General features: G+C 45.1%; 1 protein-coding gene across 1 annotated transcript in view; it reads right to left on the reverse strand.

Annotated features, from left to right (window-relative positions):
- The window catches only part of EFHC2 (EF-hand domain containing 2), a 200634-nt gene that overhangs the window by 59086 nt on the left and 116487 nt on the right, over positions 1–25061 (reverse strand). Inside the window, exons 10-11 of the mRNA XM_043569816.1 lie at positions 24079–24275; positions 21292–21422 (exon numbers count right to left, since the gene is read on the reverse strand). Of these exons, the coding sequence (XP_043425751.1) occupies positions 21292–21422; positions 24079–24275 (328 nt within the window). The remainder of the gene's footprint in view (positions 1–21291; positions 21423–24078; positions 24276–25061) is intronic.

The following is a 25061-nucleotide window of genomic DNA, read 5'->3' on the forward strand; positions in this document are numbered from 1 at the left end:
GGGGGGGGCTCAATCAGTTAAGCATCGTACTTCTGCTCAGGTCATGATCTCACAGTTGGTGAGTTTGAACCTCGCAACGGGCTCTGCATTGGTGATGCGGAACCTACTTGGGATTCTCTCTTTCTCTGCCTCTTCCCCAGCTGCGCGTTCACTCTCTCTCTCTCAAAATAAACTTAAAATAAAAAATATTTATTTTTAAGAGAGTGCAAGTGGGGGAGGGGCAGAGGATCCTTAGCGGGCCCTGCACTCACAGCAGCAAGCCCAATGTGGAGCTGGAACTCATGAATTGTGAGATCATGACCCAAGCCGAAGTCAGATGCTCAACCGACTAAGCCACCCAGGTGTCCCAGAAAAGCAACCATTTTTAAATCTGCTAGAATGTTCTGTCCTTCTTAACAAGGTCTTCCCTCAGGGGAAACTATTTTTACCAGAGCCTAACCTACCGGGGTTTCATTAGAGCCTAACTGAGCTGGGGCAAGCGAATGACTCAACTCCAGCCCCTTTGAGTGTTCCACACGGGGAAGGAAAATACCCAAATCTAGCCCCCTTCGGCCATCCTGCCCCATGTAAAGGGAGAAAAGGGGAGAAAATGAAAGGTGCTTGTGAAGTTCACAGCCAAGGGACATAGGCACACTAAAAGGCTGAGACCTAATCACAGCGGTAGAGAACGCTCGCTTTTGCCCACACTTTACCATTCGCTAAAGGCTTATTTACCAGAATGCCTTTTACACAGCCCACCATGTCCAGCTTTGAACAGAAAATTACCAGGCATCCTAAAAGGCAAAACAACAACAACAACAACAACAACAAAAACACCACAGTTTGAAGAGACAGAGCAAGAATCAGAACCAGACTCAGGTATGGCAGTAATGTGCAATTTTTACACTGTGAATTTAAAATGATATTTTAACTATCTAATGGCGAAAACAGGCAACATGTAAGGACTGATGGATAAAGGAAGCAAAGAGATGGACATTCTAAGAGTCAAGAAGAAATGTCAGAGATAAAAAAACAGGGCAACAGAAATGAGCAATGCCCTTGATGGCCTGACTAGTACACAGCTGAGGAAAGAACCTCTGCTCTTGAGGGCATGTCAACAGAAACATCCAAAACTGAAAAGCAAAGAGAAAAAAGACTGAAAATAAGAGGCACAGAATATCCACGAACTTTGCAACAACTACAAAAGGTACAATGGGCATACTAGAAGGAAAGGAAAGAAAGGAACAGCAGAAATATATAAAGCAATCGTGTTTGAGAATTTCCCCCAAACTAACGTCAGACACCAAATCACAGATCCAGGAAGTACAGAGAACATTTGGCAGGATACAACCCCCCCAAAACTACACGTAGGCATATGGTATTCAAACGGTAGAAAACTCCGAAACCATGCAAATAAGGAGAGAGTGATGTGAAATATTTAAAACATTGAGAGAGAAGACCCTATAAACCCCAAATTCTGAGTCCTGCTAAACTACCCTTTCAAAAGGGAAGGAGAAATAAAGACTTTCTGAGACAAACATTGAGGGAGTCTGTGGCCAGTAGACGTGCCTTGCAAGAAATGTTGAAAGGAGTTTGCCAGAAAGAAGGAAGTTGGTTTATTTCAGAAACTTGGATCCACATAAAGGAAGAAAGAGCATTAGAGAAGGAAGAAGTGAAGGTAAATATTTTGATTCTGCTTATTCTTAAGTGATCTAAGAGCCTCTTCAAAATAATAGCAACAATATATTTGATTACGCATATATGTAATACGCATGTGCTTCTGTATAAAAGAAATCAATGACAGTGATGACACAAAGGACGGCAGGGAAGGATTAGGAATATTCTGTTAGTATGAGGTTCCTGCACTGTCCGTGAAACAAAGTGGATTTGGATTAACTGTGAATGCATATTGTGAACTTTGGGGCAACCGCTAAAAAATATACCATTCAGAAGAGGACCAAAACAATCTGGTATCTAGGGGAAAATCTAACAGAAGATGTAGAAAAAGTCGAAGAAAAACCCCCAACAAAACCAACCTAACGGCTTCACACAAAGTTAAATATGGCTACCATATATGATCCTGTTCCATTCCTAGGAATTTACTCAGGAGAAAGCAGATTTCTTCCTTCTCCTTCTCCTCTTGTTTTATTTATTGGTTTGTTTGTTTCAGTGAGGAGGCAGGGGTGATCTTTATTGTAGTGGTGGCCACACAACTCTAGGGATTTGACACAATCATAGAGCTGTACGTACACCAAAATGTGTAAATCCTTGGGGGCGCCTGGGTGGCTCAGTCGGATGAGCGTCCGACTTCGGCCCAGGTCACGATCTCACGGTCCGTGAGTTCGAGCCCCGTGTTGGGCTCTGTGCTGACGGCTCGGAGCCCGGAGCCCGCTTCCGATTCTGTGTCTCCCTCTCTCTCTGCCCCTCCCCCGTTCATGCTCTGTCTCTCTCTGTCCCAAAAATAAATAAACGTTAAAAAAAAAAATGTGCAAATCCTTTTGTATGTACATTTAAAAAGAAATTAGAATTTAAAAAATCAAGTGTGGGGTGCCTAGGTGGCTCAGTCAGTTAAGAATTTGACTCTTGACTTTGGCTCAGGTCATGATCTCGTGGTTCCGGAGACCAAGCCCCATGCTGGGCTCTGTGCTGACAGCATGGAGCCTACTTGGGATTCTCTCCCCCCACCCCCCTCTCTCTCTCTGCCCCTCCCCTGTTTGCTTGCTCTCTCTCTCTCAAAATAAACAAACATTTATAAATAAATAATCAATCAATCAATCAATCAAGTGCGGTCTTGGAAAATGAGACCACGATCTCTCCTTTGGATGGAAAACACATCTAAATTCACAAAAGCCTCCACCTCCCCTGGCTGAGTTCAGGTAAAAGGAAGAGAGTTCACTATTCTTCCAGGTGGTGATGTAAGTGCAAAGAATCTTTTTTTTTTGGGGGGGGGGGGTCATATTCTACATTCTAATGAGACGTGGAGATTTTTTTCCTACGAGCGACATCAAAGATGCGGCACAACATTTCTCTACCTCCGCAACCGAAGAACTGGAAAGCCCGGATTCTGAGGCACTACGGGCTGTCAAACGGTCTCTCCGACACTTAAATACTTAGTCTGAGGACAGCATAGTTTTCGTATTCTAATTCCTTGCTCCAGTTAATACTGCTGTTTCACAAGTGATCTTAAAACTTAACGGCTTAAAACACCCTTGTTGTTGTGTTCGCGGATCTCGTGGGCCAGGAATTCAGACAGGGCACGAAGTACGTATGGGGCTTCAACCTGGAAGATTCTGTAACCGGGGGGCTGGACTCACGAGAAGGACGTCGCTCACCAGTCCGATGCGTGGCAATAGCCATGACCTGAGGTCCCAGTTTGGGCTGCCCATGAAATAACCGCCTGTACACGGCTTCTCCATGTAGCCTGGGCTTCACAGCATGGCGGCCTCAAGGCGGTAGAACTTCATACGTGGTGAGCCGGGGCTCCAAAAGCCAAGGGTCACAGCGGACGATGCAGCAGCCCCGTCACCATCTTCTCTGACCTGGCCTCAGAAGTCACACGGCATCAATTCTGTCACCCTCTATGAGTTACAAGTAAATCACAAGGCCACTTAAGATTCAAGGGGAAACGGCCCCACCTTCTCAGGGGAAGGAGTGCCAAGTTCACACTGCAGATAAATATGTTGGATGGGAGATACTGTTGAAGCCATCTTTGGAAAACACAATCTGCTGTATGCACGCAGTATACAGATTCCATCAGTTAATACGGTAACTGGTAATCGGCATTTCTTGTTCACTGGGATGTTAATTTACTGAAAATACTTCAATTCTCACGAAGTGGGAACGTATTACGTGGAGGAAATTATTTTTTTAATGTTTGTTTATTTTTGAGAGAGAGAGAGAGAGAGAGCAAGCAGGGGAGGGGCAGAGAGAGAGGGGGACAGAGGATCTGAAGCGGGCTCTGCGCTGACAGCAGAGAGCCCTATGTGGGGCTCGAACTCACGAACCGGGAGATCATGACCTGAGCCAAAGTCAGAGGCTCAACCGACTGAGCCACCCAGGTGCCCCTGAGGAAATTACTGAAAATTATAAGATAGAAGAAAAAAATTTAAAACTCAGCATTTCAGCCTCTTTGGCAAAAGAGGATTTGTAATTTTAATAGTCAAAACCATGCCGCAGAATAAGAAAAAAATGAATGGGTAAGACACGATCATTAATTAAAAAAAATTTTTTTTTACTGTTTATTTATTTTTGAGAGAGAGAGACAGAGCATGAGTGGGGGAGGGGCAGAGAGAGAGGGAGACCCAGAACCCGAAGCAGGCTCCAGGCTCCGAGCTGTCGGCACAGAGCATGACTCGGGGTTCGAACTCACGAACCGTAAGATCATGACCTGAGCTTAAGTCAGACGCTTAACCGACTAAGCCAGCCAGGTGCCCCAGACACTGTCATTAATTTAATGCAAATTTAAAAATCATAAAAACTCTTTCATTTTAAAATCATAATTTAAAGCTCTAAAGTTATTATCTATTTTAATATGAAGTATTCTGGCTCATAAGAATTTCAAGTGGACATTTTAAAAAATTTAAGTAAACCTCCACGTATGCCTCATGCCATGCACAGAATTTAATTTGCGAAAAATCCTAAACTTAAAAAGGAAAGCTAAAATAATGAAGCTATTACAGGGAAATATAGGAGAATATCTTGGTGGCTCTGAAGGAGCCAAAGAGATCTTAAACATATTACAGAAAGCAATAACCATTAAAGAACAGAGTGGCAATTTGCACTTCATCAAAACTGAAAAAGCAAATAGTGCTCATCGAAGGACGTCACTGGGAAAGTGAATAGGCAAGCCAGAAACCGGGAGCAAAGTATTTACAAGATAGGTATCTGATAAGTGATTAGAATCCAGGAAATACAACAAACTCCTACAGTTCAATGATACACCACCAAATAACCGTAAAAACTGGCAAAAAAAAAAAAAAATGGAAAAGACACTTCACAAAAAAAGATCTACATATTAGCCAAAGGGCATGTTCAACAATATGGGTCATCAGGAAAATACACAATTAAACTACAGTGAGACACTACTACATATCTACCAGATGGCTTAGATGAAAAAGCTTAACAATATCAAACAGTGCCAAGGTTGAGAAGCGACCAGACTCCTCATACATTGTTAGGGGGAATGTAAACTACCTTAATAAAAGGCGTGGCCACTTCTTAAAAACCTAAACATACACCTGTGACCTAGCAATTCCATTCCTAGGTATGTAACCAAGAGACATAAAAATGTATGTTAAGGAAAATAACTGAGTGAGAAAGTTCAGCACACGTTTATTTATACTGGCCAAAAACTAGATATAACCCACATATCTATCAGCAGGGGAAATAATAAACAGGTGATGGTATATTCATACAACGGAATACTACTTGGCAATGTAACGGAATGAATATACCCAACAATATGGATGAATCTCAAAAATCATACCAAATGAGAGAGGCCACCAAAGAATACATACAGTATATTTATATGGAGTTCTAGAACCGGGGTGGGGTGGGGGGGAAACGACCTACTGTGGGGAAAAAATTAGAACCGTGCTTGCTTTCTGAATGGAGGAATGATAATATTCTACGCCTTAACAGAGGCTTGGGTTGCACAGGTGTATGCATTTGTCAAAACTCAGTAAACGATCATAGGGATCCCATAAGAAGAGAGAGAAAGGGGGCAGAAAATTTATTTGAAGAAATAATAACTGAAAACTTCTCTAATCTGGGGAAGGAAACAGATATCCAGATCCAGATCCAGATCCAGGAGGCACAGAGGTTCCCCAACAAAATCAAGCTGAGGAGGTCCACATTAAAATGGCAAAGAGTAGGGGCACCTGGGTGGCTCAGTCGGTTAAGCGTCCGACTTCAACTCAGGTCATGATCTCACGGTTTGTGAGTTTGAGCCCCATGTCGGGCTCTGTGCTGACAGCTCGGAGCCTGGAACCTGCTTTGGATTCTGTGTCTCATTCACTCTCTGCCCCTCCCCCGCTTGTGCTCTGTCTCTCACAAATAAATAAATGTAAAAAAAAATTTTTTTAATGGCAAAAAGTAGTGATAAAGAAAAAAATGTTAAAAGCAGTAAAAGAAGGCAGTTACATACAGGGGAAATCCCATAAGGCTATCAACAGTTTTAGCAGAAACTTTGCAGGCCAGAAGGGAATGGCATGATATATTCAAAGTGCTGGAAGGGGGGGTGGCTGGCTGGGTCAGTGGTAGAGCATGCAACTCTTGATCTCAGGGTCATGAGTTCAAGCCCCAAGTTGGGGATAGGGTTTACATTAAAAAAAAAAGTGCTGGAAAGGAAAAATCTGTACCCAAGACCACTCTATCCGGTAAGGCCATCATACACAATAGAAGGAGAGATAAAGTTTTTCAGACAAACGAAAAACTAAAGGAGTTCATGACCACTAAACCAGCCCTACAAGAAACATTAAGGGGGATTCTCTGAGTGGAAAGGAAAGACCGTAAGTGAGAGTATGAAAGGCAGGAAACACAAAAACAGTAAAAACAAGTATATCTGTAAAAATCAGGGATTCATAAAACAAAAGGATATAAAATATGACACCATATACCTAAAACGTGGGAGGAGAGGAGTAAAGAACGGGTTCAAATTTAAGCGACCATCTCTATTTAATATAGGCTGCTATACGCAAAAGATGTTACATACAAACATAACAGTCACCACAAATTAAAAACCAGTCATAGATTGGGGCGCCTGGGTGGCGCAGTCGGTTAAGCGTCCGACTTCAGCCAGGTCACGATCTCGCGGTCCGTGGGTTCGAGCCCCACGTCGGGCTCTGGGCTGATGGCTCAGAGCCTGGAGCCTGTTTCTGATTCTGTGTCTCCCTCTCTCTCTGCCCCTCCCCCGCTCATGCTCTGTCTCTCTCTGTCCCAAAAATAAATAAAAAACGTTGAAAAAAAATTAAAAAAAAATTAAAAAAAAAAAAAAACCAGTCATAGATTAGAATAAAAAATAAAGAGAAAGGAATCCAAGTATATCACTAAAGAAAGCCAACAAACCATGAAAGAAAGCAAGAAAGGATGAGAGAAAAACTACAAAAACAACCATAAAACAATAACGAAAAGGCAATAAATAAATTTATTATGTAAATACATGCATTTATTATGTAAAGGATTTACATTACTTTGAATGTAAAAGGACTAAATTCTCCAATCAAAAGCAGGGTGACAGATAAAACCCAAGATAAAAAACAAGACAGATACAAAACAAGATTCACATAGAAACTAAAAAAAAAAAGGGGGCGCCTGGGTGGCGCAGTCGGTTAAGCGTCCGACTTCAGCCAGGTCACCATCTCGCGGTCCGGGAGTTCGAGCCCCGCGGCAGGCTCTGGGCTGATGGCTCGGAGCCTGGAGCCTGCTTCTGATTCTGTGTCTCCCTCTCTCTCTGCCCCTCCCCCGTTCATTCTCTGTCTCTCTCTGTCCCAAAAATAAATAAACGTTGAAAAAAAAAAAAGAAAAAAGAAACTAAAAAAAAAAAAAATTAGAACAGCTCAATGAAACCAGGAACTGGTTCTTTGAAAAAATAAGTACAATTGATAAATCTCTAGCCACACTTAACATAAAAAAAAAAAAGGGGGAGAGATAGAGAAAGAATGTAAACAAAATCACAAAAGAGAGGAGAAATAACAACCAACATCACAGAAATATAAATAATTGTAAGAGAATGTTATGAAAAGTTACATGCCAACAAATTGGACAACCTGAAACAGGAAGAAATAGAAAATTTGAACAGACTGATTACCAGCAAGGAAATCGAATCAGTGATCAAAGAATTGCCAACAGGCCAAAGTCTAAGACCAGATGGCTTCACAGGTGAATTCTACCAAACATTTAAAGAAGGGGTAATACCTATTCTTCTCAAACTCTTCCGAAAAACAGAAAAGGAAGGAAAACTTCCAAACTCATTCTATGAGGCCCGCATTACCCAGACACCAAAGCCAGACAAAGACACCACAAAAAATGAATACAGGCCAATATCTCTGATGAAGACAGATGCAAAAATCTTCAACAAAATACTAGCACACCAAAATCCAACAATACATTAAAAAAATCATTCACCATGATCAAGTGGGGTTTATTCCTGGGTTGCCAGGGTGGTTCAATATTCGCCAATCAATCAACATGATACATCACACCAATAAAAGAAAGGATAAAAGCTGTGTGATCGTTTCAATAGATGTAGAAAAGGCACTCGACAAAGTACAACATCCATTCATGATACAGCCCTCAACAAAGTAGGTTTAGGGGGAACATACCCAACATAACAAAGGGCTTATATGAAAAACCCAGAGCGAACATCATACTCAATGGGGAAAATCTAAGAGCTTCCCCCATAAGGTCAGGAATCAGACAAGGACGTTCACTCTCGCCACTTTTATTCAATCTCGTACTGGAATACCTAGCCACAGCAGTTAGACAACAAAAAGAAATAAAAGGCATCCAAACTTCTAAGAAGTAAAACTTTCATTATTTGCGGACGACACGATGGCATATACAGAAAACCCTAAAGACTCCACCAAAAACCTACTAGAACGGATGAAAAAATTCAACAAATTCAGAGGATACAGAATCAATGTACAGAGAAATCTGTTGAATTTCTATATAATAAAAATGAAGCAGCAGAAAGAGAAATTAACAATCCCATTTACAATTGCACCAAAAATAATAAAGTACCCAGGAATAAACTTAACCAAGAGGTACAAGGCCTGTATTTTGAAAACACTGATGAAAGAAATTAAAGATGACACATAGAAATGAAAAGACATTCCACGCTCATGGATTGGTAGAACAAATATTGTTAAAATGTCTATCCTACCCAAAGCAATCTACACATTTAATGCAATCCCTATTAAAATACCAACAGCGTTTTTCACAGAACTGGAAGAAACAGTCCTAAAGTTTATATGGAACCACAAAAGACCCCAAATGGCCAAAGCAACCTTGAGAAAGAAAAGCAAAGCTGGAGACATCACAATTCCAGACTTGAAGTTATACTGCAAAGCTGTATTAATCAAAACAGTATGGTACTGGCACAAAAACAGACACACAAATCAACGGAAGAGAACAGAAGACCCAGAAATAAACCCACAATTATATGGTCATTAATCTATGAAAAAGGAAGAAAGAATACGAAACAGGAAAAAGACAGTCTCTTCAACAAACGGTGCTGGGGAAACTGGTCAGCGCAAGGATGAAACTGGCCCACTTTCTTACATCATACACAAAATTAAACCAAAATGAATTAAAGACCTAATTGTGAGACCTGAAACCATAAAAGTCCTCGAAGAGAGAACAGGCAGTAATCTGACAGTGGCTGTAGCAACATTTTTCTAGATAGGTCTCCTGAGGCAAGGGAGATAAAAGCAAAAATAAACTATTGAGGCTACATCAAAATAAAAAGCTCCTGCACAGTGAAGGAAACAATCGACAAACCTAAAAGGCAACTATTGAATGGGAGAAGATATTTTCAAATGACCTATCTGATAAAGAGTATCCAAAATATATAAAGACCTTATGCAAATCGATACCTAGAAACCAAATAATCCAGTTTAAAAAAATGGGAAGAAGAAATGAACAGACATTTCTCCAAAGAAGACATCCAGATGGCCAACAGACACATGAAAAGATGCTCAACATCACTCATCATCAGGGAAACGCAAATCAAAGCCACACTGAGATACCACCTCACGCCGGTCAGAGCGGCTAAAATGAACAAATCAGGAAACTACGCATGCTAGAGAGGATGCGGAGAACGGGAACCCTCTTGCACTGTTGGTGGGAATGCAAACTGGTGCAGCCACTGTGGAAAACTGAATGGAGGTTCTTCAGAAAGAAAGAGAACTACCCTATGACCCTGTACTCACACCACTGGGTATTTACCCCTGAAATACAAAAACACTAATTCAAGGGAACATATGTGCCCCTGTGTTTATTGGAGCCCCTATGTTTATTGTATTTACCTGCAACAGCCAAATTATGGAAACAGCTCAAAGGCCCATAGGTAGGTGAACTGATAAAGAAGATGTGGTACAGAAATACAAGGGAATATTATTCGTCTGTAAAAAAAGACTGAAATCTGGCCATTTGCAGCAACGTGGATGGAGCTAGAGAGTATAATACTAAGCAAAATAAGGCAGCCAAAGACCAATACCGTATGATCTCACTCGTATGTGGCATTTAAGAAACAAAACAAATGAGAAAAGGAGAGACAGAGAGAGAAGCAAACCAAGAAAGAGACTCTTAACTATAGAGAACAAACGGATGGTTGGTGACCAGAGGGGAGGTGAGTGGAGGGATGGGTAAAACAGGTGATGGGGATTACGGAGGGCACTTGTGATGAGCACCGGGTGCCATATGGAAGTGTTGAATCGCTACATTGTACGCCTGAAACTAATAGAACACTGTATGTTTTTTGTTTGTTTGTTTGTTTTTATTTATTTTTGGGACAGAGAGAGACAGAGCATGAACGGGGGAGGGGCAGAGAGAGAGGGAGACACAGAATCAGAAACAGGCTCCAGGCTCCGAGCCATCAGCCCAGAGCCTGACGCGGGGCTCGAACTCCCGGACCGCGAGATGGTGACCTGGCTGAAGTCGGACGCTTAACCGACTGCGCCACCCAGGCGCCCCTAGCACACTGTATGTTAACTCTACTGGAATTAAAATAAAAACTTAATTTTAAAAAAGCAAAAAAAAAAAAAAACCCAACCCCCAGTAAACATACACTTAAGGTTTGTGCGTTTCATTGAACGTGAATTTTATAGAAAAAGAAAAGAACTGTAAATAAATGTTAAGCATGCTGAAATATCTAAAGGGAAGGTAACTGATGTCTATGTCTGTCTTTGAAACACACCAAAACTGAGATGTTAACGGATGAACAGAGGGATGTAGAAACAGAAATGTGTAATAAAGCAAATATAGTAAAATGTTAGTGATACACTTACATAGTAGGTATGTGAATGGTCACTTTTCTGTACCCCTTTCCCTTCAAATTTTCTGAGTGTTTTAACATTTCCCTAAAATGTTGGGGGGACGGGGCGCCTGGGTGCCTCCGTCGGTTGAGCGTCCGACTTCGGCTCAGGTCACGATCTCACGGTCCGTGAGTTCGAGCCCCACGTTGGGCTCTGTGTGGAGGGCTCGGAGCCTGGGGCCTGCTTCAGATTCTGTGTCTCCCTCTCTCTCTGCCCCTACCCCGCTCATGCTCTGTCTCTCTCTGTCAAAAATAAACATTAAAAAAATTTTTAATAAAAAAATTTTAAAAAATGTTGGGGAGAAATGAATGGGTAAGACCTCATCGCTAACTTGATAAGCATTTGAAAATTATAAAAACTACTCCATCCCAAAATTTAATTTTAAAGCTCTAGAGTTTTATTAACAGAGCAGAGCATCAGGTGGAAGAATCTCGCACCCTGTTCTAGGATTCTGAGCCTCTTGACTTTTGCTCAGTACATCCTGCCAGCATTTGTCATTCGTTCTTTCTGGAAACTGAAGCAAGAAATCAAAAACGTTCAGTGCTTTTTGCCCAGGATTTTTGCTTTATTTGTTGGGGTTCTATTTGTTTTTTTAGTTGTTGTTTTTTTTTTTTAATTGTCATCGTTAAAAAAAAAAAAGTATGTGTCAAAGAATGAGGCATGGTCTGTTTCAAGCTGCTTGAAGTGGGCGTCTTCAAAGGATACACAATCCTTGAGATAGTTACGTAAAAATATATGTACGCATAACCTTTCGGTATTTTCATAAAAAGGATCATATCACACGGACTTCTGAATTTTGCCTTATCTACACAACCACACGACTTCCATATGGCGGCCGTTAGTGTTCACCAATCTCTGGTTTCTCTCGTTCTTCTGCATACAGGGGCACTGCACTGAGAATGTAAACGAGATGTAGCTCCTCCCAGCCGCGCATCTGTTGGGCTGGACCCTCCAAAATTCTCTCTCCGGCCCACTGATCAGCGACGTTCAAGGCAGGGGCTGTTTTGTTAGCCTCAGTCCCTGTGTGACTGCAATGAACAGTGTTTCCCCCACAACCACAATGGAGACACAGAGTGAGAGGGAAATCAACTTTTGTTGCTTTAATTCCCGGAGATTTGGGGGGGGGGATTAGTTGTTACCATAGCATTCCTTAGCTACTCCTCACCGATACACTGACTATTTCTTCGGGTGTGCATATGTGGTCTATTTCATCCTTTCTTATGGCCAAATAGTACTGTCTTAAACTGATGCAGTAGGATGTATCCCACGATTCCCCTGTTGTTGGGCATTTGATGTTTGCGTGTGTCTGCTATTACGAAGCGTGCCGCAATAAATATTACGTGCGGGTGCGCGTGCACACACGAAGATCTCTTACAATCCACCGGTGAGATTTTTTTTTCTGAATGCACAACTTTCTGAGAGTGCGATTACTAGGTAAAAGGTTCCAAACATTAGACAGATATGCCAACTGTCCTCCCCAAAAAAAGCTGAACAAATTTCAAGTTCCCATCACTAGAAAATGAGAGTACCTGTTATCCTATATGCTCATCTGGAGTCAGTTATGTTCTTTTTTTTAAATGTTTTTACTTATTTTTGGGAGAGAGCGAGCGAGCGAGCGAGGGAGGGGCAGAGAGGGAGGGAGACACAGAATCCAAAGCAGGTTCTAGGCTCTGAGCTGTCAGCACAGAGCCTGACACGGGGCTCGAACCTGTGAACCATGATCGTGACCTGAGCTGAAGTTGGACGCTTAACCGACTGAGCCACCCAGGCGCCCCAAGGGGTTTAAAGGCTATTTGTGTTTCTTCTGTGAACTGCCTATTCGAATACTGTGTCCTTAACTCATTTTTGTCTGTTGATTTTATGGGAGATTTTCATAAATCCTTAACGTTAATTCCTGGTTCTGTTATTAGTTGTAAATGTCTTCTCTCAGTCTGTCCCGCATCTTTTGAGTTTGCTTATTGCTATAGAGAAACATAACATTTTCCTGTAGTCAATACAGTCAACTTTTCCTTTATGGCTTTTGGAAACTGCCCTACCACAAAATAAAAAGGCATTAAACGTTGCCCAATCAGTGGTCACAAGAGCTTTTATTAATAATCCATTCTTTCTCCATTGGTTTGAGAAATTCTCCATCTCTTACATGAAAACCCATAAAAATGTGTCTATACTGTATTTTACTGGTATCTGGGTTTATTCCTCTACTAGTAGGTCACAATGTTTTCAAATATCTACAAATGATATAAAGTCTGGTCTCTAGAGTTTCAGATTCTACTTTTTCAACATGTTCTCAACACTCTAATTTCTTTGAGGGACTTCATAATCTATCAGCCAATTTCTCTCCCCCAACCCCGCAAAACAAAACCCCACCTAACAACAGCAACCACCAAAATCCACATGGTAATTCTGACTGCAACTATTTCAAACCTACAGATTAATCTGCACACATTAGAATTTTGACAGCAGGGGCACCTGCGTACTTCAGTCCGTTACGTGTCCGACTTTAGCTCAGGTCGTGATCTCACGGTTCGAGAGTTCAAGTTCCACATCAGGTTCCGTACTGACAGAGCAGAGTCTGCTTGGGATTCTGCCTCCCTCTCTCTCTCTGCCCCTCCCCTGCTTGATCTCCATCTCTATCTCAAAATAAATAAAATGAAAAAAAAAAAAGAATTTTGACAACTGTTTTCCCATATATATATATGGGATATATATATATGGGATATATATATGGGATATAACATATAATATATATATGGGATATATATATGGGATATAACAAAGCTTTGAAAATTGTATTCATTTTAGTCTTCCACATTTCTTGCACAGTTTATTCCCAAGTATTTCATAACTTTTGTTGCTATACTGAATAGTGCCCCCCGCCTTACATAACATTTCCTAACTGGTTGTTACTGGTACAAAGCCAATCTACTGCTTTTTGTATACTTTCCCTGTGTTTAGTTACTTTCTTGAATCCTCTTATGAGTTTTAACCATTTTTAAATTTAGTCTTCTGGATTTTTAGGTACACAATCATATTTAGGTTGTAATTTAAAAATCAGCCTTCAGTTCGAATTTAAAAATCAGCCTTCGGTTCTATGTTGGGCTATTTATACAGTGATTCCTAAATGCCGATTTCCATTATACCTGGGCTAACAAAATAATGGAATCTTATGGTTGGAAGGGACATCATAGTGATCTAATCCGTGGGTTAGTCAAGTAAGTACCTACTAGGATGCACAAGTAAGATACACGGGAGAAGGTGTTAAGACACCTTCCCAGAGCCTGGGAAGAAATGCAGAAAACAGGCTACCACTCTCCTCCCAACGGACGGCTTCTTGCCATGAGGAAAAGTAGGGCTCAATTTCATGTTTTTCAATAGGCGCTAGGTATGTAAGGTTTTTTTGTTGCAATTCCTAACTTTATAAAACATTAAACAAAAGCCAAACTAAATACAACTGCCAGCTTCCGATCTAGGAACTTCACCGAAGCTAATCCAATACCCTCATTTAAGGCAACTGAAACTCAGAAACAAACGTGTGTCAGAGATTGCAAAAGTAGCAGACTGTAGGCCAGGGCTTTGTATTCTGTTTAGCTGTTCGGTGGGTCAGAAAAGTATTTACAAAGTGCTGAGACCACGCAAGTGTTTTGCTTGGTCTGGTTACAGACGGAGTTCGGTACCTGACGTCCACGTTTTATGTTCTCTCTCTGGCTCATCTTGGCTTGGATTTGCTATTGTGTCCCCCATCACTCAACACGGAAGTCAGAGCTCAATTTCCCAGCCTTTCTTGCAGTTAGAAACAGGCGGGTGACCCGGGCTCAGCCAATCAGGGAAGTTTGCATAAGACTTTGACTTGGAAGGGATTAACGGGGGGGAAACCAGGTAGGTGTAGACCATGTTTGGTTTCAGCCAGTTTTCAGCAGTGGCAAAGGGCGCCAGAAGTGGTGGTTAAGGGGTGGCTGTGATAAAACCGAGTTCTTGGCGGTGGTAACAGAGGCCATTTTCCCATCAGACAAGTTCTCGGGGCCCAGTTCTGGGCACTGTTCCTAGAATTTAGTTTCAGGCTTATTTCTCGAGTCCTTCCAAAGATACTGTGAACCAGTCAGGATCCTTTTAATAAAATTCCTTTTCTGCTTAACGAGCCAGAGAAGATTCTGCTTTTTAAAAAAACTAAGCCCTCACCAATACAAGGAACACCATCAGGCGGGGACAGAATCAAATCAAAGATCTTGGTCTTTTTGATTCCCAGGCCAGTGTCTTTCCTATGATGTCACCTTATTTATACTTAATGCTTTAAGGAAGGTTCAAAACGTGGTTTTCAAAAGATATACGCGGGGGCGCCCATCTCAAAGATACGTTATGAACACTGTCAAAATGTCTTATTTGGTTCATGATGAGAGTAGACATTCGAGCCCTTTTGGAATTTGTCTTCGTTTCTGCTTTTGTTCATAGAGATTCGTAGACGAGTCGCTTCCTTAAAAGATGTCAGACTTACAATAAAAACACCCATAACAATGAACGCAGAGTTGTTCAAATAAAGATAGAGCGAAACCACATCAAGGGAGAGATAATTGTCTGAGATAAATCAGGATGAGATCATTACAATGTTCTAAGCACCAAATTTATAATTCTTCTTCCTTGAAGTAAAGGACACTAATGGGGCAGATTAGAACAATGTTTCCCGACCTTGGTCCACCAACAATGACGTTTATTTTCCACCTTCGTGGCCTCCAAGTTTCTCAAGAGTTTCTTCCAACCTCATTTATTAACATTCATGGATGGTCACAGGAGATCTCCTGACCTGACAATTGACGAGGGGTGGGGGGGTTCTGAGGGAGAACTATGCAACAACTTACTATGTGCATTGAGGCCTCAGACACTGGGTCCCGGAGGTATCCGGGAAAGACAAAAGGGTGAGCCGGGCACGGGCCTTGCCCTCTGGGACCTCTCCCCAGGTGGGGAGAAAAGGTGAGCACACAGAAAACCAAAATGTACACTGGCTACACAGGGCAGGTCTCGCTTCCAGTAGGTAGGTCAAGGCTTGGGGAGGGGGCCGGAGACAGGGACTGACCACACCTTCCCTGGCATGGGGCCCTTCTGCCGCTCTGAATGCAGGGCCCACATGGGGAAGCCTCACCCCTGCCACGTTCCCGGTTACGCAGAACACTGGACCTTCCCAGCTCCCTGCTGAAATCTGCCCAGCGGGCATCTGAGGCTCTGAGAAGGGCCTCTCTGCACGTGCCTGGGTGACAATCAGCGACCCTCAGAGGCCAATCTGACAGACCCTGAAGAGGCATTAACTAGTGACCCCCACAGGGCAGAAGAGAAATATTCCCTCTCCAAACTGCCTCCTGTTTTCCCCTGTCCCTGGGCTCCTTCGGGTCATTTTGGAAGCGATGATGTCAAGAAGGCCCACACATTAATCCATTGGTCGGTTATCAATTGTGGCATCTTATGCAGAGGTGGTTTATTAGCCCCGACTCTCAAGGTTTCCCTGAGAGAGGCACAAATCTCTGAGAAGGGAAGTGCCTGGGGCTTGGACCACTGCCCCAGAAGCCGGGGAGAGACTCGGGGCCCACACAAGTGAAGCCTGGAGGCCTATGCCACAATCCTGTCTCTGCCTGCCCACCCTACTCTTGCAATGCGCGTAGTTGAAAGGGGAACACTTTACGAGTGTATCTATAAACCAACATTTTAAGGGTTTCGGAACAGCAGTGCCTAGAAAGGGCCTCAGAGACCATCGTACGGGCAGAAGTGAGGCGCAGGTAGGTGAAGTTGAGTTGCGCAAGTCATCTGGCTAGTGAGGATCAGGCCTGGCTCTCTCTGGACTCCCTTACAGTCAGAGACAGACCGCCCCTCCCCAGTGCAAGGCAAGCAATTATCTATTTGTTCACTGCAGGCTTTCGACTGAACGGTCCCAAGAAATAGGGCCACACTCGTTAGATTATTCAACAAACATCTACTGTGCTTGGCAGGAGCCAGCGATGGAGGCCAGGAAGTAAACAACTCAACAGGGGCTACCCGTGGGTAGTAGACGAAATGCATTTGGTACCACGTGTGGCCCATAGTAAGTGCTGGATAAATGGGGACTTCTATAAAAGTCTTCTTGTGAGGTGAAGTAAGGGGCGGGGGCAGGCAAGGGTCAGACGATGACCAAACTCACACGAAACACCAAAAGGCCGGGATTTGCTCTGGAGACAACGAGGACGCAGGATTTAGAGGAGAGGAATGACATCATCAGATTTCAGGAAGGTTCCTCTGGCAACACTTGGGCGGATGAGAGTAAAGAAAAGGAGACTGAGCTGCACAGTTCACAAGAGAGTCTAAGTGAACGGTGGTAAAAAGCTGAGCCACAACAATGAAGCTGGGGTTGGAGAGAAGTTAGCTTAAGAAGCAGTTTTGGGGGGGCCTGGGGGGGGGGCTCAGTCGGTTGAGTGTCTGACTTCGGCTCGGGTCATGATCTCACTGTTCATGAGCTCGAACCCCGCGTCAGGCTCTGTGCTGACAGCTGGGAGTCTGGAGCCTGCTTCGGATTCTGTCTCCCTCTTTCTCTGCCCTCCCCCACTCACTCTCTCTCAAAATAAAAAACATTAAAATTTTTTTAATTTTGATTTTTTGTAACGTTTACTTATCTTCTAGAGAGAGAGGGAAAGAGAGTGCTAGTGGGGGAGGGGCAGAGAGAGAGAGAGGGAGACACAGATTCCAAAGCAGGCTCCAGGCTCTGAGCTGTCAGCACAGGGCCCAACGTGGGGCTTGAACTCACGACCCACGAGATCATGACCTGAGATGAAGTCGGATGCTTACCCGACTGAGACACCCAAGCGCCTCCCAAAAAATTTTTTTTAAAAAGAAGTACAGTTTTGGGGCGCCGGGGTGGCTCAGTCGGTTGGGCGTCCGACTTCAGCTCAGGTCATCATCTCACAGTCCGTGAGTTCGAGCCCCGCGTCGGGCTCCGTGCTCACAGCTCAGAGCCTGGAGCCTGCTTCGGATTCTGCGTCTCCCTCTCTCTCTGCCCCTCTCCTGCTCATGCGCTCTCTGTCTCAAAATAAATAAAAACATTAAAAAAAAATAAGTATAGTTTCAAGGTGGGTAGGAGAGGTCAAGACAGAAGAGAAGACAGAGAAAAGTCAGGCCCTGGCCCCGGGCCCTGGGCACAAGTGTGGTGGCTATTACCAAGATAGGGTCCCCAGGTACAACTTTAGAGGAGAAGAAAATGAGGTCAACTTAGAAAAAGTTATTTTGGGATGCCTAAGGCACATCCAACGGGGAAATGTCCTGGAGGCATTCGTATTTCCAGATCTACAGCTCAAGAGAAGGGTCTGAGCTTGACGACCGAGTAGGTAGAAATCAGCCCTGAGGCAGCAGTCAAAGCAGTGAGGGCAGGATGAGATGTGGCCACTCAACGAATTTTCATTCTGGCCCTACTACGCGCCAGACACTGTAAAAAGTGCTGAGGCTCAAGCAGAAAACCAGGAAGGGAGTGTCCCTGCTCTCGGAACACACACCCAGACATACACACGAAAATAAGTGAAAAGAAAAACATGAGCTAGTGAGAGCACCCAGAACTAAATCTTGTGTGGTGTGACGGAGACTGGCCGTGAGTTCCTTCGCCTTTGGCTGGGAAAGGGTGTAAGGAACAAAAGAGAGAGAGGTGAAGGGGCGCCTGGGGGGCTCAGCCGGCTGAGCGTCCGACTTTGCCTCAGGTCACGATCTCGCGGTTCATGGGTTCGAGAGCCCCGACGGCGCGGACAGGGAGGAGCCTGCTTCGGATTCTGTGTCTCCCAATCTCTCTGCCCCCTCCTCCCTCACGCGCGCGCTCTCTCTCTCTCTCTCTCTCTCTCTCTCTCTCTCTCAAAAATTAAGCTAGGGGCCCACAAGCACAGAAGGCACAGTGCCTGACCCCAAACACGTCGTGTTGACCAGGACGTCCTGCCTCCTGATCTACATGCTCACCTGCAGGCAGTGCCACCAAACTAGAACCCCCCCAGGAATGATTCTAGCAGTTCGGCATTCCATTCAGGAGCTAACTAAGACATTCACTGAGGCCAGCGCTAGGTGCCGAGGATAGGGCCGTGAATAGGACCGTGGAGGTGCCTGGCCCTCAGGAACCTTCTCCGTTCTCACAGGAGAAGACACCCAAGCACACACGCGCCCATACGGCTGTCCAAACAGAGTAGCTGCAAGTTGTACTAAGCGTTGAAGAGGCGTCTTAGGGGCGCCTGGGTGGCTCAGGAGGTCAAGCATCCGACTGCGGCTCGGGCCATGATCTCACGGTTCCTGAGTTCGAGTCCCGTGTCGGGCCCTGTGCTCACAGCTCAGAGCCTGCTTTGGATCCTCTGTCCCCCCACCCCTCTCTCTCTCTGCCCCTTCCTCACTCACACTCGCTCTCGCTCTCAAAAATGAATAAGCATTAGAAAGAAAAAAAAAAAAAACCCTCTTAAGAGGACTCTTGGAGTTTGCAGTGAAAAGGACCGTGGTGTGGCACAATCTGCGCTCCAAGCAGAGGGAACAGCGCGCGCGCGTAGGTTTGGAGGCAGGAAAGCGCTTGACGCGTCTGAGAAACTGAGCGGCAGCCAGCAAGGCCAGAGGACAGGGCTGGGGAAGAAGAAGTGATAACAGTGGAAATACAAACAGTCACAACACTCGGGGCCCGGGCCGGCTGCACGAAGATGTCTGGGTCTTACCGTAAGCACGATGGCAGGGCACTGAAGGGTTCTGCCAGCCGGGCATGACCTGATCTGGTTTTCATCTTAAGGGATTCCCGGCCAGGAGAGGGTCTAAAGACGGGGCCGGGGAGGGGGAGGCGGTGCGGGGGGTGCCGGTTCCTTCTGAGCACCCGACGCCTCGAGGCTGTCCTCAATCACACAGCCTGGCAGTCCTTTATTCCACCCACGGTGAGGGGTCAGGCCTCCATCTGCAGAGCAACTTTTCAAACTCCTTGGATCTCCTGCCTGGCCCAAGTGCCTCCCCCAAAGTCCCATCAACTCTCTAAAGTGTTTCCAACGGGCTCTGCTAGAGTGTTGGGAGAACGATGCTTTTCCAAAAAGGACACAAAATAACCAAACGAAGCCACTGCCTCAGCTCTGATGGAAATGTGTTTTCTCCCCTACTGCTTTCCATTAGTCCACGGCCTAAGCCATTGTCTTTGCTCTTTTCTCTGTCTCCGTTTATTTTCCAAAAGGCCACAAACATGTGCACTACTACGAACAATAACAAAGAGCCATGAGTTCTTATGGATCCCAGAAGGTTGGCGACACCAAACAACAAAAATATGTCCCGACCGCTTCTCTCAAGAGAACATTTCGGGGACACAAAAGAGCTCTGTCAAAACAACACGGGAGGCTGGGGGGCACTTTGGGCCTGACGGTGGCCTCGGGTCACCAGGTACTGATGCAACAGGCGACTCCAGGCGCAGAGTTGGAAGACCTCCCTGCCAGCCTCTCCTGGGCTCACATCCTCATTGGTCAGCAAGCGAGTTTCCTAAATAGCTCTCAGCCACTATTGTTTTCAGGAGCCAGAATTCTCAGCCTAAAGAGAAAGTCCTCTTTGTCCTCCCACCCGTGATTTAATTTACATTCTCCTGAACGCTCCATTCACTTCGTTTTCAAGGCTAAGAAGTCTCACAATTGTACTAGATCCTGAATTTGAATTTCCCTGGGTTTCCACCGTTTGGCAATGTGCCCAGGGTCAGCCACTGGCCAGTCCCAGAATTCAGCTGTACCTTAGAGAAAACCTTTATTGTCCATGATCTCTTGGTACAGTTCTAACTACTGCCGTGTATTTTCCCCTCGATTTCTATATGTTTAGGTTTTTCAAAACGTATGTATCACCTCTGGCCTGATAATCAGGACAAGTTTCCACTCTCTTTTCCAACTGGATCGCATTCCTGGGGAGCTGGCCCTTCCTTTGTTCCCCAGATTTCGGAGGGGTGCCCTGAGCTGCATTTTCTTCTGCCTCTCTCACTCTGATGCGCTCTCACGGCCACCCCTCAAGCCCTCAACACCACGATTCACAAGACAACAGAACTTTCAATGCTTTTGTCTCTCCCTTCTTGCCTACAAACTTCTTTTACATGCAAATGCATAAATCTTTACTAGCAACGGGCCAAACTTGATCACAAAGGCATGGACCCAAAGAAATGTCAAGCGGTAATAACAACAACGACAGTAACAATAATAAAAGTACGTAGTAAATTAGTTAGGAAGCACTAGGGAAGAAACTGTTCTTCGCTCTTTGGGGGATCTTGAAGGGAAAACAGATTATTGCTAGCACAATTCTGGCTTACCTGAATGTATTATAATCCACTCTCTTTGTAAGCTTGGGGTCAGCATTTCTAAATACCTGCTTGAGCTCTCTGGATTTTGATTGTTCTTCTTTCAGCTTTTGTAGGACAAGTTCAATGCTGCTCATAGGAAACTGGGGGGGAGGGGGGGAGAGAAGAAAGGAAGGTATTTAAACATGCCTGAGACACATGGGGCCCCGTCTTTCTGATGGCCAGCAAAGAGACTCCATGCTCTGAACTTGAAGGCAGCTGGGCACGGCTTTCCGTGGAGACCAACACAGAGAAGACAGGGCTAGAATTAAACCTCTTCAGTTACAGTTTTAGGACAACGAGTGGCACTGGCTCAGGCCCAGATCAGAGAGAAATGAGCTTAAGGGACAGTAGGCCACAGGAATCAGAAAACAATGTCTCCTCCCACCTCAGCCTTCTCCCCTGAACCCTTGGACGTTGGCCCAATATGTCGGGAGACCCTAATGGAGAGAATGGGGATTCAAAGTTGGGTAAGCAGGTCCCCATTTTCTCCAGATCTTAAGAGTGGGTCCCCCAGGACTAATGGCCACCAGACGATGCACTGGGCAGAGCCCGGCTAGGTGTCAGGAGATCCACACACACTGTAATCCTCTGACATTCGCTCACCGGCCGTCCCCAGTTCCTGTCTCCTACCCTGTGATGAGGTGTTTGACTCTGCCAAAATACTTCTTATTCAATCCAGTAAAGCGTAAGCTTATAAATAATTACAGCTAAGAGCTAAAAGAGAGAGAGAGAGAGAGAGAGAGAGAGAGAGAGAGACACTAAATACGAAGATTAAAAACACTGATGTTACAATTTAGTATAAAGATCTCTCTTTTCCACCAGGCGGTTTGGGACCTACGGCAGCCCCTTACCCTCCCCCACCTTTTTGCACTTCCTCTCATCTACTTCCATGATTGGATCTCATAAGCTCTCTTGAAAAGACTCCTCAGATTGATATTAAAGAGTATGTTAATCTCCCTCTGCTTAGAAAGTCCTTGTTAAGCGTAGTTGTCAAATAAGGCAGGTTTCACTTGGGATGCCAATATTAGATGACGTCCTACGCCCTGCTTTTATCTTTCCGGAAGGAGAAGAGCCTTTTAGATCTTACAACTATAGTAAATCCTTGCATCGCGAGTAACTTGTTCTGCGAGGGTTCTGCACGACGAGCAAACATTTCTCATACATTTTACCGGGATAAGCAAGCGATGTCTTGCAATTCGAATAGTACGTGATGACAAACGTCACATGACCACAACTGAGCCCACGGTTCTTGAAATTTGCTTTGATATACAAATGGTCTGGATTACAAGCATGGTTCTGGAACCACGTCTAAGGCCTTCCGGCCAGTGAGTGTGGAGTCAGGTTTCCTAGCTGAGCCTACTGGTCTCCAAAAGTCTAACTGCCCTGTTTTCAAGCCTCTCACCTGAATTCAGCGCTTTTGAAGGGCTACTGGTTCACAGTTTTATGATAACCCCAAGTCCTAACACCGCCAATGGAGAAATGGTGTGGCAACCCTGGGGGGGGGGGCGGGGCGCAGCCTGGGTCTCCCGTCAAGACAGACTGCAGAGGGGGGCGCCTGGGTGGCTCAACTGGTTAAGGGTCCGATTCTTGATCTCGGCTCAGGTCATGGTCTCATGGTCGTGAGATTAAGCCCCACATCGGGGTCCGTGCTGGCAGTGCAGAGCCTGCTTGGGATTCTCTCTCAATTCCTCTGTCTCTTACAGGCAGACAGTTTATTTTTTTATTCGAGAGATAGAGCGCGTGCCCGCCAGGGGGATGCCGGGCTCGATCCCACAACCCTGGGATCAGGACCTGAGCCAAAATCAACAGTTGGTTGCCCAACCAGAAGAGCCACCCAGCTGCCCCTGCAGGCAGACTTTGAAAATAAATTGTTTCTGGGCAGATTTTTCTTTTCTTTCTTTTTTTTTTTTTTTTTTTTAAGGTTTGTTCTGAGAGAGAACGAGCACGAGTGGGGGAGGGGCAGAGAGAGAGGGAATCCCAAGCAGGCTCCGCACTATCAGCACAGGGCCTGATGCGGGGCTCGAACCCAAGAAGCTGCGAGATCACGACCTGACCCGAAACCAAGAGTCGGACGCTTAACCTACCGAGCCACCTAGGCGCTCCCAGACGGATTTTTCAATACTGACCAATGACTCCTAAATACACACGTTTGCTCACGAAACCGGTCCACACTTAAAACCGGGATTTTATCAACGTGTTATTTTTCCAGAACAGCACTGCCACACTAGTACATTGTAACAGGACCCATCTGCCATCTTCCTTCAAACGGAAAGACTCTCTGAGCTCACGGTGGCCGGTTTATCCTTGAATTCTCAACCAGGCCTCAGGTGGCTCCTGTTATGGAAAAGCTGCAACCCCAGCAACTATCCAGGGTCCCTCGGGGTTTCTGTTTGTTCAAGCGCTTGGCCTTCCGCACAGGCCGGTGCCGATTAGCTGGGACGGCACAGTGTGTGGCACCAGATTTTCTTCCTTCCCTATAGTTGCTGAAATTTCTTTACGAAAACATTGTCCGCGTCAGCAGAAAACCCAGGAAACCTGATTCAACCCCGGGCTTGCCTCCTGCCTGTGCCTGGCATCCGCGATGCTGGGCAGCGGAGGGCCCAGCGTGTAAACAGAGTAGGCCGGGACCCGTGGCCAAGTCGCGCAGATCCATTATTCATGCCCACGTGTGCGAGTGCACAATGTGAAACTGGTGAAGGAGACACACGGACTACAGCGTGCGGAGAGGCGAGTCAGGAATGATACGGGCGGGCCCACCTGATCTGAATTCTCCTCCATGTAGCGTAAGGTATACTCGTCAGCGTTGAGCAAGTGAAACAGGTAGCCATTCACGTTCACTCTGGCTCCAACATACAGGTCCTCGGCCTGGATGTATTCTGATAGTTCGCTTTTAAAGACTTCTTGTCCAGGCTTCTTAACGCGAATTCTTTTCAGGAACATCCCACCAGTAAACCCTAGAGAGAAAGCAAAGAGTTTAATGAGTAGCCTTTATTCTTCAAAGAACCACACAACGTGCCTTTGGAGGGACTTCGTGCTCAAACACAAGAGCGGACGACTTAGCCTGTGAACTCACAGCTGCCTATTCTTCTCAGACTTGAGGGGAGAATGAGTCAGTGGGTGAACAACAGACTCCCTAGGTGAATGTGGAGAGGAAAAAGAGGTGTGGCATTCCAGCCTTTTCTTTCCTCTCTCTGCTCCCTTCCCCAAACCAAACGCTTAAATAAACACGGAGCAAGTTGCCTGCTGTATAACCAGCAGCATACCGGGAACTGGGGCCTCAGGAAGACACTCAGCTTTAGAGCACGTTTGGATAGTACCACGTAGAACGTTCCTTACCTGAGCTTATTTCCACCTATTTGTCCCAGATGGCGTCTTATATTTATTGCAACGTGCAGCTTAAATAGACGATGCCCTGTTTTTGATGTTTATTTTTGAGAGAGAGAGAGCGACAAAGAGCGAACGCACAAGCACAAACGGGGGAGGGGGAGGGAGAGTCAGAGACAAAGGATCCGAAGCAGGCTCCAGGCTCTGAGCTGTCAGCGCAGAGCCCGACGCGGTGCTCGAACTCCCGGACCACGAGATCATGACCTGAGCCGAAGTCGGATGCTCAACCGACCGAGCCACCCAGATGCCCCAAAGATGCCCTGCTTTTGGAAAGGAGCTTACTTAACTGTCTGAAGATAACTATGGGAGTCCCAGAACTTTTTTTTTTTTTTTTTTTTACTTTTCCTACAGGCTAC

The sequence above is a fragment of the Prionailurus bengalensis genome, chromosome X (genome assembly GCF_016509475.1).
Source record: "Prionailurus bengalensis isolate Pbe53 chromosome X, Fcat_Pben_1.1_paternal_pri, whole genome shotgun sequence".
NCBI classification, from domain to species: domain Eukaryota; kingdom Metazoa; phylum Chordata; class Mammalia; order Carnivora; family Felidae; genus Prionailurus; species Prionailurus bengalensis.